Raw genomic sequence first — 13,640 nt, forward strand, 5'->3', positions numbered from 1 at the left:
CAATACTTTTGTGAGGAAAATAATGTACTTAGAATATGATTGTAATATGGATGATTAACTAGTGGACACTGCCATTTATTTCAAAATGCTTAGACCATATCATATACATAGTGTTTTTGGGATAAAGCTACTTAAAATATTTTTCTTTTGTTTAGCCTTTTGTTGGTTCCCTAGTGGTTTTTTTTTATGATATCACTTGACCAACATCTTAAAATATTATTTTTTATATTAACATAGATATAAACAATAATTTGCCTTTCAAAGTGTTGCTCTTTCTGATTTGTGTATTTTCATTTTTTATTCAAATGTCATCGTTTTACACAGCCGATTAAGACTTGTTTAGTCCTTATCAACCAAATTAGCAAATTGGTCCCATGGTCTAGTGGTTAGGACATTGGACTCTGAATCCAGTAACCCGAGTTCAAATCTCGGTGGGACCTCGTTTTTGTTTTTTGTAAGTATCCTCATACTCTAAAGTCTAAATGATAATAGTTAAAATTGAAAAATAAATAAAAAGTTAATAAAATATTTATTTAGTTATTTATTAATTAAATAGATAGATAATTTAAAATAAGATGGGACAACAAAACTAATAGAAATCTTTAGTTAGGTATAAGTGTGTAACCGCCGATGTAGAGTTATAAATGAGACATCATGTCTTCAACCAAAACTTTAAGGTATTAGTTCTATGAGTTTTTTCTAGTTATAAACTTTTTCCATCATCTCCGTATATCCAATGTAAGACATCACATTTGAATAAATCTAACAATATTCCCCTCAAGTGTGGGTATCACACACTTTCTAGTCCGCTCTCCCTTAAGTCCATCATGTCCTAGCTGAACCATCGACTCCAATACCACTTGTTAGACCAGACTACGACCGGGGAGCCTCCAATCATCGAGGAGTTCCATTGTTACTGTATAGAAAGAGGGTAGAGTCACAAGTGAGACACCACATCTTGAACCATAACATTAACACATTAGTTCTATGAGTGTTTTCTACTTATAAATTATTTCAGTCATCCTCGTATATCCAATGCGAGACTTCATACCCAACATTCTTATATATAATTTGTTATGAATTTTTTATTATTTTACTTAATTTTAGATATAACTATCAATAATTATCTAACAACCTTCTAGAAGCATCAATATTTTATTAATTTTTGAAATTTATTTAATAATTAATTAAAAAGGTGTAAGAAAGTAATAAACATCACTATTTTTCTCTTAATTTCAAAAACATTCTAGAGACTTCTATTTGATCTATTATTTCAAAATTTATTTAATAAGTATTATTTATAATTTTTTTGAAAAAATATATTTTTGCTAAAAACAAATTTGAGTTTTCTAGCAAGATAAAATTGGATGTTCACTTACCATACCATCATTTGGTTGAATTTGCTTCCGGGGACTCATAATCAAAGCAAATATGCTAGAATGAGTTTGGTTATATAACCTCCATTGTATACGCATAGAAAAATCACTAATCATAAACTTATAATTGTTCTATCGGATATGCAATAATAATCTAAAGCTTATTCATTATATTTAATTTGATTGGTTAACATTTTGGATATGAGGGACATGTGAAAGCAAAATCATGTTTCAAAGCCAATAACTGTGTCTTCATTTTAATTGTGTAGAAGGTGGTGGTTCTCCAAGAAGAAAGGCTTAGAAAAATGCGACCGTGTTGCTTGGTTTAGAACATGGAATTGCATGGCCAGATCCTCGTAATAATTTCCAAAAGTAAGATAACAATGATCACTTGTCTCCAATTATGTCTCATTCTCCGTCTTAAGCCTATCACCTATTGTCATATGAATGAAAGAAAAATTTTAAAATAAAAAATAACAAAAACTCATATTTTAATTGGTTTGAGACATGAAATGGGATACGATTCGAGGCAAGTGATCTCTGTCTATTGCAAAAATAATGCAGAAGCATAAAATGAATGTTGTGAAATTTTCTCATTGAATTATTAAAGCATGAAAAACTTTTTTTATAGTATAAACTAACTAGCTAACAAACTAATAAACACATATTGAAATACATATAAAATGTGTAACTTTTTCTCTAATACTATCCAATATAAGCCCCTCATAGTGTTGATACTACCCACTAACCTATTCCAGATCTACACCTTTCAAATACTATGATTCTATGTCCCTAATTCATGTCTCACCTATTTAAATATTAATATATTATTTATAAAAATAAAATTAAAATAAAGTGTTATATTTTATTTGTTAGTATATTTTGATTCATTTGATACAGGAAAACCAAGAAAATATGGGACAGACGACCTTGATTATTATTAATGTGTACTAAATCAATTAAAAGGCATCATTCAATTAAATAGAAAAGTTATAAACGAAGAATTATGTTATTTGATGTAATTTAATTGGATAGAAATATAAACAGACATGTTTTTTTTGGAGAGATGATGGGATTTGGTAATAGTATAGCAATTGCTTGATATATACTTACATGATATTTAGAAATATGTAATATTTTAAGGCAAATATGATTAAGTTAATTCTTTTAGTGTTGGAAAATAAAGATGTGTCACAGAAAAAATAGGCAAAATAATTACCACAATAAGGCCAATAATTTTTACTCAGTTTTGATTTTTTAGTTTTAGGAATAGTTTAATAAAAGTGTTAACACCTCCGTGAAACATATTTCTTTGTGAGTTGAGATCATGAGCAGAAGAAATAATAATAAAAAATCTCTAGCATTGTATTACAAGTGTATTTTATAGTCTCTATATATTTTCCTTCACATTATTATTCTCCAAAAATCAACTTTGAAATCGAACTTTAGGTTCATTAAATCTTAATAAAGTGTTGTCTCAATTTGAAGAAAAGTTTAGAGCAGGGAAGTACAAAGTACTGTGAAGTTTGTAACTCCGGGACCATGTGATGAAAATAGATAGATAAGAGTTGTCGGGAGTTACCGAAAATAAATCCCAAAGAAATTGATATATATTTCTATTAAAAAAGCAAACATTTATATCATCCTGTTTTTTATATATATTAATTTGACATGGCCAAAAAGTCATTATTAATATTTTTAATTGTTAATTTTAATTAAAAATAAATAATTAGAATATTGATTATTATGAATTAAATAGAAAAAAAATGTAAAACTAGGAGATTAATTTTTACTCTTTAAGAAATAGTGTGGAACTTGCATATTTTTTACTCTTTCTATTATTTCTCTTTTCTCAACCAAAATGGAGAAACTATTTATTTCTCTTTAATTTCTCCAAATTAATACTCGATTCATAGGTTGAAAGTGTATTAACTCAAAATCAAACATTAGTATTAGAGTTGGACATGATGGAATGGTCTAAACGGTCTGACCGCTGACTGGAAATGAAAATGATTATATAATGCAGTCTTAACCGAATAAGAGTTAGACTCTTTTGAACCTGAGAAAAATACAATCTGATCGTGTTAAACTCGGTTAAACCGAATTAACTCGAAAAGTTAACCGAACGGTCACAAAAAAATGGAACATTGCTATAATATTTTGTTTTACTACCCTTCAGAAAAAGATGAATATGTTATTACTTCAATATAATCATACATAATTATTAATTATACAAAGTTTTACATTTATATATAACATATATTTGTAGATAAAAATTATTAATTATGTATGAGATCATCCGGTCATACTGAACGTTAATTGTTTAAATCAGTTAAATATGTTATTACTTCAATATAATCAACATAATTATTAATTATACAAAGTTTTACATTTATATATAACATATATTTGTAGATAAAAATTATTAATTATGTATGGGATTATCCGGTCATACTGAACGTTAATTGTTTAAATCAGTTAAACCTAATACGAGACCTCTGCCGGTTTAACTTCTATCTCGAATTTCACAAAATTAATATATATTGATAGTGCAATAATTTTTACACAATCAATATATCATCCACAATCCATTTTTAATTATCCATGACTTTAAAAAAATGAAATGTAATGCAAAAAACCAATAATAGTACACTGAATATGTATAAATTATATATTATTAATCCATTGCATGTATAAGATTTATATATTATATATTACTAATCCATCATTCATTTTATTTAATACATAAATATTACACTAAAAAATTTATAGGTAAAATTATTTCAGATCGAAAATACTCAAATGCTGAATGTTAGCCACGAAACAAAGCGTAGAGAAAGAAAGCAGATCAGATTTTAGAAACGAGTTGTTTCTGAATCAAACCCAAAACTTGACACGATTCTGGATACAAACTCTTTCTTATCTCTGCATACACTTCACCATTCCACTTTCTCCGTGCCAATTCCTCCCCCAGGCGCACTGCAGCATCTATCGTCCTTTCCGCGCTATCGTACACCGAATCAACGATCTTCATCTTCACCCCTTCCTCTCCCGTCACCTTCACTCCTCGCAGCATCATATCACGCAACGCCGCCGGCGACTTGATCCTTTCCCTCATCACGGCGGCGAAGTAATCCGGCAACGGCAGTCCAAGATCCACCTCCGGCATCAGCAACACGCCATGGTCACTCCTCATCAGAATGTAGTCGTGGCATATCGGAAGCATTAACCCTCCAGCGGCGGCGTGGCCGGTGACGGCGATGATGGTTGGCATCGGGAGGGACATGAAGGCAGCCGCGACTGGACGGAGGGATTCGACCATGGATTTGAGCCGGTCTATGGCTTCGGAGGGGGAGGGAGCGGATCGAGCGTAGGAGAGGTCGAAGCCGGTGGAGAAGTATTTGCCGTGTGCGGTGGTGATGAGGACGGAGCCGGCGTTGGCTTGGGAGGAGATTTTGGAAATGGTGGAGAGGATGGAGGAGATGAGTGGCGGACCAAGGCGGTGCTGGTCGTCACCGGTTAGGGTAAGGAAGAAGAGGTTGCCACGCTTCTCAAGGCTACACATCTTTACTTTATCTTTCTAATCTACACAAATCACAATTCCATTCATTCTTTTATACTTGCCAATGACTCATATGGTTTCATTTCTTCGGAAAATGATATATCTCCCTACCTTGTGAAAAAATAATGTTATAAATTTACAAGTGATATATATCAGTTTAATCTTGAACAAATTGCATTTATAACAAAATTTGGTAATATGGAGAAAATTAAAACATGATCTAACTTTTTTTATATATATTTTTTGTTTCAATATGGAATAAATCTGTTTATTTTAATCAATTGTATTAAATTTAGATAAGCTTTAAACATCAAACATATAGAATGTGTGAGTGTAGTTTATCAAAATTGTTCCCAATTAATGAAACCAAACTATTTCCTCTTTTGAACATAAACTATATGATTAAAAGTGAGAGGGGGAGTAATAAATAGTACATTTGATCTTAAATACAAGATTTTTTTGGATATTTTTATAGATAAGGGTATTTTTTATCCTCTTGGTAAAAAATTATTTTTTCTAGGTTATATTTCTATTTCTCACATCAATTATCGTACTGAGAAATTTAAATATAGATTCTTAAAATTATTGTTCATTAACCATATCCATTTATATGTTTTTACTCAATTAATAATTTTCTATTTTCAATCACTATAAATATATTTTAGTGCAAAATATAAATAATAAGCACATAGAATTGTATGAAATGACCAAAATCATAACATAAAAAGAGTATTATTAATAGAAGCCTATAAAAATAAATAACACCATTGACATTTTAGAAAAGATTAATTAATTTTTTGATAGATTAAACATGTGCAGTAACAAACACCTAAACACCTTAATAATAAGGTGGTTATGATTGATGGTTTAAAGAGTGGAGTGATAAGAATGTTGAGGATTCAAATCAACACACTAAAAAATATTAACACTAACATTTGCTTATAAAAAAGAAAATGCAAAAAATATTTTAAGTGAATAACACTCACAAAAATCTATTTTATACAAAGAAATAGGTTAAATATTTCTCTATTTGCCATTTTTTTTTGCATTTTCCTTCTTTAAATATACCTTATGAGATTTATTAGAATTTAATCAATTTTTTTATATATACTAATTTCATTATTGAAAAATTAAAAGCCTAAAATGGCCTCAAAAAAATATATTTGTGATCAAATAAGTTTTTCAACAATTTTAAAATTCTCATATAGACTCACATTCCCAATATTTAGTATTAGTTTACTTTCTTTTTTTACTTTTTTACCCTTAGATAAGAACAATGGTTATGTGACTTTTCAGAAGAAGTAGAACTCGATTTTGACCTATTTTAATAAATTTGGAGTCACCATCATATATTTTAGATAACTACCTACCCTATTTTTCGTAAGAGTTCTAACACCGACTATGCATTTCTTGGATTCTACCTACACTTTTTTTCATAAGGAAAAAATGAAAACATAATATAACTTTTTTTCTCATGTTATTTTGTTCTAAACATTACACAATTATACTTTATTTTTCATATGTTATCAATTATAACTTTTTTTATTACAAATTTATACGGTATTCTTTAATTTAATTTCCATGAGAATTATGTGTCTTTATTTTTATCAAAATTATTAAGGTGTTTGGTCTAGTTGTGTAATCTCATGCTAGATCCCTAAAAAGACCAAAAAAGTTGAGACTTAAATTTATGTAAATGACACTTGTTAGGATGAACATACACATAATTCGAAATGGATTAGTTCTTTGCTCATAAGATGAGAATGCCAAAAAATGTCAATTTTTTTATATCATTCAAGGATTTCTTAAATCATGTATATAACCATAAATATTAAAATATATGAACAGGAGGGTACAATTTATGAAAACTATCAACAATTAATAAAATATTTTATTTTATTTTTCTACTCAAATTATTTGATTAAAAAGGAGAGGGGAGAAAATTAAATGCTACCTTGGTTTTAGTCATAGAGAAAGACTTACATGAAGACGTATGTACGTGAAGACAACCAATAAAATCTTGACAATATATTAAACATTTAATTTTAATTAAAATTTAATCATTAATGATAAAACAAAATAACAATATATACTTATCTCTAAATATGACATGTTATATATGTCTATATGCAAGTTTTTCTCTTAGAGACAATACCATTTTGGTTAGTTTTGCATTAATTAAAAAATGATTAATATTTTTCAATTATAATTGAACTGGCATTAACTTTTTGCTAGCATTTTATTTAACAATTGAGTAAGTTAACAGTCACACCTTGTCACTTTTAAAGAAAAAAAGCACCTCTCTGGTTCAAAACAAAACACACACATTAATTATGACAACCCATCATTGGATATACGTGTAATTTACACACTTAAATAATTAATTTTTTTTCTCAAACAAATGTTAATATTTATTATGAATGAAACTCGAACATTCAAATAGTTCATTTTTTATCAGCAAATAAATGATTCCAACTATCATTGTTAATCTGGACAAAGCCAATGAGACACATATACCCGCACTTATTGGGCAGACATGACATGAAATTTTGCACATTCATCCTCAAATGCTCGCCCAACATGTTCGATTCACCTGCTAGCATTTCCAATAGACAAAACGGGCAGCCTGCGTGCATTGTTAGAGAAATTATTGAACATCAAATATACAAATATATATTTATTTTGTCAAATATGAAAAAATGTGTTCCACTTATTATATATGAATTTGTATAGAAATGTGAGAAAACACTATCATTTTCTTATTATACATATACATTTGTAGTTTGTATATTATATATGTCTATATGTACTCTTCATTTTATATTAAATTTGTCATGGGTGAGACACTAACTTATAAATTCATACACTTCATTCCTTAAATCATTTACTCTATCCATTAAATCAGTTTATAACTTCCAAACTCAAATAATTCAATAATATAAATAAAAATATCATCTTTCTGGATATAAAAGCTCAATTCTTACCAAAACATTTTATACAATATAGGCACATATTCTATTTGCTAACATCATTTACAGCACAATAAAAAGTAAACTCTTGGTGCAATAACAAGTCGAAATGTAAGAGATATACTTAAACTTCAATGAAAGGGATAACACGACAACAAAGTTTGGTGCTTTAAGAGGATCCAATGCCATGACGATACATTATATTAGAGCTAAGCATGAAATCTAATAATGACACATTTTCTTAGTGAATTTGGCTTTCAACCAGTAAATCTAATCTAGGCACGTATATCAACTAAATCAAATTCATGATTATGACTCGGAATTATTAGAACTCAAGATGAAAATAGTGACTCGCAAATGTTTCTCTTATATCTTCAATTATAACTTTTTTATATTATGAGCACATTATCAAATATTAATAGTCATTACTCATTAGAACCATGTTCTTATTAAATTTAATTATGATGGATTTATTTGTTATACAAAACATTAAAACATGTTAATTATTTCTTTTTGACTTTTCAAACTTTTAGCATTTTTTGGGACCAAAAGAATATTATTTTTAAGTCTCACATGTTTGGTTTTTATTAATAAATGTACTAAATGAATTAACATCATTATTCTAATATTCAAATATAGTATCAGATTTAGTATAATCTTCAAAGGGTAGAGTAACATGATACATGAGCCAAACCAAACTATTAATTCCAATTCATGTTTGGAAGTTGAAAGTGTTGCCTAAACACAGCATCACCAACGTTTCCAAGAAGAGCATTTGAGTGAAAAGTTGTGTTTTGTGGAAGTTGGCTAAGCAGAGAAAGAAAGGAAGTGTTTTCCTCTACAGCATCAAGATCACAATGGAATCTCTTGCTCCAAGAAGATGATTCTGGAGAGCCACCTGTCTCATTCCAGAACTGTGAATATGATGATTCCAGAACCAAAAACATTCAAAAATGAATAATATTGGATACCAAAATAGGTTCATATCCTAAGGGTACATTAAGGTTCTAAATTGCACTGTGGCCATCACAACTATATAATTGCATAGATTACCAAAACTATATAATTTTTTACAATCACATCATAACCATAACCATAATCATAATCGTAACCACATCAAAAATATAGGAATGTAATATCTATATATTATCACTATACAGATTTATACATATTCAATACATCATCCATCATTCATTGATATTTTTTTTAAAGAGTCAATGACGATTAAAAGTAAATGTTGGAGGATAGAATGAAAATATAATAAACTTTTAGATTGTTAGTATATACATCTTTTTTTTATAATATATTTGCGAATAGTTCATGACCATGATAAAGGAGACCCCGTCACCCTAAATTAAAGAAAAAAAAGAGGGAAACTATAATATTGTGGCTAAGATGGCAAGTTTGCATGAGAAGAGAAAATTAAATTGTGGGTGTGTGAAAAGTTGCATACTTGGGAGCTCCCATGGGTCGAACTTGTATAGATCAATATCTGCAATGATTGCAACATGAAGAGGAAGAGAGGAAGCTTTTTTCTTGAGGTAGTGAACAACAAATTCTTCATCTGTTGGGTGGAACCTAAATCCTGGAGAGAGATGCAGGTACTGAGATTGAGAATCTGAAGATGAATCCATGCCATTCATGATAATCACGACCACTCTTTAGTTCACTATAATCATCTTGTTTCAGGTTAGAACAATCCCAAAATTGAAGACTCCAACACCCACCAAAACTTAGCTTAATTAATCATGGTATCAAAATTAATGGATATCAATAACATATACTTATTCTTTAGTTTATGTTCACACAATATCAAATTTGTTAGTTTAGCCAAAGTTTTTTATTTTTTTATGGTGAACTTATGGAAGCAATTTACTTAGTAATATGGTATTTTATTATGGTGAGTTTTTATATATTCTTTTTATGGTGAACTAATAAGCACTTACTGTGAATATATGATTACTCAAGTGCTTGCAATAGCTGAATATCACAAAACTTCAAAATTTGGACAACAAGTAAACACACATAAAACATGTGGGGTATTATTGTTTTGGCTTGTGAACATAATACATTTTTTGAAATAGGAAAATATGCTCACTAATTAAGTAGTTTTCGAGTTCCTAAAATATCCCTTTTTGCTTTAAATAATAATAAATACACTAAATGAAAGGTACATGTTCGACTTGCAACTTATATAATTGTTGTTTTCGGTACAACATACACCTTCTTTAACATCTTAATAAAATCTTTAAGTGAGGGGATTCATTTTTAATAAAAGTAATTTTTAATTAAAATATAATTATTTTTAAACAACACTGAGATTTAAATTTCTCAAAATACAAACAACAAACCAAAATTTGAATTTCACTTAGAAAAGCTTTTAGAGTTCATGGACCCAATAACTACCTTTAAAAGCTTAAGGAACAAATTACAAATGGCTAACTATAAATGCTTAGGGAACAAATTAAATCACAAATGATTTGAAAGTTTAAGGACCCAATTACAAATTTTCAACATTTAGGGACCTATTTTAAAAAATTAAATTAATTTAGGGATGTAGAGAGGGACTAAACTTTTTTTGGATTTCTGATAGGCTTGGAACAATCTAAAATTGAATGACCTGTGCATGGATCATTTGGATTTGATTACTTTTTTTTATAAGCAAAATTGTATTAACCAAGTACAAGAGGTGCTAACCCAATACAAAAAAATACAAATATATTAAAAGCAATAAATAAGATCATTACACCAAGAGAAATAGGAAGTATTTGGACTACCAAACTTTACTAAGGAGCAAAATCTTAATTTAATCAACTCCATGATCAGCTTGTACTTCTATTTCCTTCAAATTGAATTTGATTACTGGGTTACCGCGGTAGCTTTGGCAAATTTGAGCATTAGAAAATGAAAATTAAGAGATTTAGATTTCAAATTGTATTTTATTATATCAGCATAGGTTCTTTTTTATAATTTTTTGGGTTTTTTCTCGCTAATTAAGGAAGATGAAGACATTATTAAAGGTTTTTTTGGTTGGCAAAAAATAATATTATTAAGCACACTGAAAGTGCAAATGTTATACATCATTAAAGTTGTGATGATTATTATATCACAATGATAGCAAATTAATTTATTGTATATAAAACTTTGAAAAAAGGATTAAATAAACACGATGAACCAACGGACGTTGATTCAAGTGGTACATACTTGATTCCTCTTAAGCAATAACCCGGGTTCAAGTCTTGTAGATGGAAAAAATGCTCGTTGGGAGAGTTAGCCCCACTTACCTGTGGATGTTCCCGGCTCGGACAGGATTGCCTCCAGTACGACGATACCTATGGGAAACCAAAAAAAAATAAACACTATGAAAACAAAATCGAGAAACTACCTTATAAAACAAAAAAGATTCCGATTTGATTAAAAGGTAAGTTCTACCTTGTATCCAATAATTGGCATTATTTTCTATGTGCCATAATTGGCTATATTTGATTGGAGAGTTTTTTTAGATTATTTTTGTCCTTAATGTTGTTAATAATTCAGCTTTTGGCATTGTATTTGTGATAGTTTCCTAATTAGTCTAGTTAGTTAAGAGTTAGTTGGTTAGGATTACTATAAATAGAAGTCTAGCCTATGTGAAGAAAGTACAATTGTATTCATTGATAGTTGAAGTTAATCAATAATACAAAGAGGTATATTCATTGAATTGTTCTTTCTTGTTATCCAAGTAAACTCTAATTCTTCATTCTTCTTTTCATTCCTACTCCATTTCATTCTCTGTTTCTGTGCTGGTGTTTATGCACTTGGTGTGCATAACAGTAGCTTGAAGAACAAGCAATCAAGGCAATAGTGGTATCAAGAGCTTTGTGAAGAGGAGGTTCTGTGTGAATCAAGAGAAGGGGCCTGTGTGTATGTGGTGGAGAGTGTGTAGGAGTATACACACGAAATCAGAAGGAGAAAGACAGAAGCAGAAGCAAGAAGAAGAAGTTGTTACATGGCAAATAGCAATAGCTTTTCTATGACACTCCCTATCTTAGACAGCAAGAACTATGATAGATGGAGGAATCACATGAAAGCTATATTTGGATTTCAAGAAGTTCTTGAGATAGTGCAGAAAGGCTATCAAGAAATAGGAGAAGGAGCAACCGAGGCTCAAAGAACAATGTACAGTGAAGCCAAGAAGAAAGATTGCAAGGCACTATTCTTGATCTACCAAGGTGTTGATGCAGCAAATTATGAAAAGATCAATGGAGCTGAGACTGCTAAGCAAGCCTGGGAGAGCTTGGAGAAATGCTATGAAGGTGCAGCAAAGATCAAGAAAGTGAAGTTGCAAAATCTGAGAAGACAATATGAAGTATTGCAAATGGAAGAGAATGAACCAATTGCAGACTACATGACCAAGATTCTAACCCTATCAAATCAGATGAGGTCATGTGGAAAAGCAATCAAAGAGAAGTCAATTGTTGAGAAGGTTCTAAGGACTCTCACTTGCAAGTATGACCACATAGTAGTTGCAATTGAGGAGTCTAAGAACCTAGAAGAACTTAAAATTGAGGAGTTGCAGGCATCCTTGGAGGCTCATGAGTTGAGGCTGAAGGGAAGAAACTCAGGCAGAGTTGGTGATGAAGCTTTTCTGGCAAAGTTCAACAAGAAAAACTTCAATCAATGGAACAAGAAAACCAAAGAAAAGGGACAGAACAGCAAATGGAGGACCAATGAATCAAGCTCCTCAACAAGAAATCCTGAGCAGAGTGGTACAAGGATTGGTAATGATTCTTATCAAAGCAAGAACAATTAGAGGAATTCAGAAACTAGAAAGAAAATAGACAAAAGGAAGCTGCAATGCTACAATTGTAGAAATTATGGACACTTTGCATCAGAATGCAAATCCAACAAATGGCAGAAGGCTAGAGAAGATGAAGCTAGACTTGCAAAAGGGGAAAGTTCAAGCAGTTCTGGTGATGAACATTGCCTATTGATGGCTACAACTGTGAATGAGTCTGGAAATGAAGGAAGCAGTGAAGACTACTGGTACCTAGACACTGGTTGCTCAAACCATATGACAGGTAGAAGAGATTGGTTTGCAGAACTAGATGAATCTGTCAAAAGCAAAGTGAAATTTGCAGATCATTCATCAGTCTCAGCAGAAGGAGTAGGGAAGGTACTGATTCAAAGACTTGATGGCAAGGGATCATCAATTTCCAATGTGCTCTATGTGCCCAAGATGCAGAATAACTTGTTAAGCCTTGGTCAACTTCTAGAGAAAGGATACAAGGTGATAATGGAAGAAGGTGAACTAATTCTGTTTGATAGAACAAACCAGAAGATATTGAAGGCCACTCTTTCATCCAATAGAACCTTCAAGATAAAGATACAAGTTAGTGAACAAACTTGTCTCAAAGCTGGAGTGGAACAAGATACTTGGCTCTGGCACTTGAGGTATGGACATTTAAACTTCAAAAGTTTAGAATTGCTAAGCAAGACTGAGTGTGTTGCAGGATTGCCAGCTATAAAATCACCTACAACACTGTGTGATGATTGCTTGACCAGTAAGCTAGCAAGAAGTCCTTTTGAATCAAACATCCCAACAAGGTCTAAGAAGCCCCTTGAACTGATCTATAGTGATGTATGTGGCCCTTTTGAAACAGACTCAATTGGAGGGAACAAGTACTTCCTAACCTTCATTGATGATTGCACAAGAAAGGTGTGGATCTACCTATTGAAGAAGAAAAGTGAAGT

The 13,640-nt window shown here is 30.5% G+C and overlaps 2 protein-coding genes and 1 non-coding gene across 4 annotated transcripts in view; 1 reads left to right on the forward strand and 2 right to left on the reverse strand.

Moving 5' to 3' along the window:
• LOC109329641 (protein STRUBBELIG-RECEPTOR FAMILY 3-like) overlaps positions 1-13,640 on the reverse strand; it is a 63,628-nt gene that overhangs the window by 23,873 nt on the left and 26,115 nt on the right. The window lies entirely within an intron of this gene.
• Positions 369-440, forward strand: TRNAQ-CUG. Its single transcript has one exon. It is a non-coding gene; the product is annotated as a tRNA-Gln (tRNA).
• Positions 2,091-4,958, reverse strand: LOC109329648 (enoyl-CoA delta isomerase 2, peroxisomal-like). Its single transcript, XM_019563367.1, has 2 exons — positions 4,222-4,958; positions 2,091-2,126 (listed from the first exon to the last, which is right to left on the reverse strand). Exon 1 carries the CDS (start codon positions 4,939-4,941, stop codon positions 4,225-4,227), a length of 717 nt encoding a protein of 238 aa, XP_019418912.1. The 5' UTR covers positions 4,942-4,958; the 3' UTR covers positions 2,091-2,126; positions 4,222-4,224.

The sequence above is a fragment of the Lupinus angustifolius genome, chromosome LG16, assembly GCF_001865875.1.
Source record: "Lupinus angustifolius cultivar Tanjil chromosome LG16, LupAngTanjil_v1.0, whole genome shotgun sequence".
NCBI lineage: Eukaryota > Viridiplantae > Streptophyta > Magnoliopsida > Fabales > Fabaceae > Lupinus > Lupinus angustifolius.

Coding starts and splice junctions, on each gene's coding strand:
- LOC109329648 (XM_019563367.1), bottom strand. CDS start 4,941: ATGTGTAGCCTTGAGAAGCGTGGCAACCTCTTCTTCCTTACCCTAACC.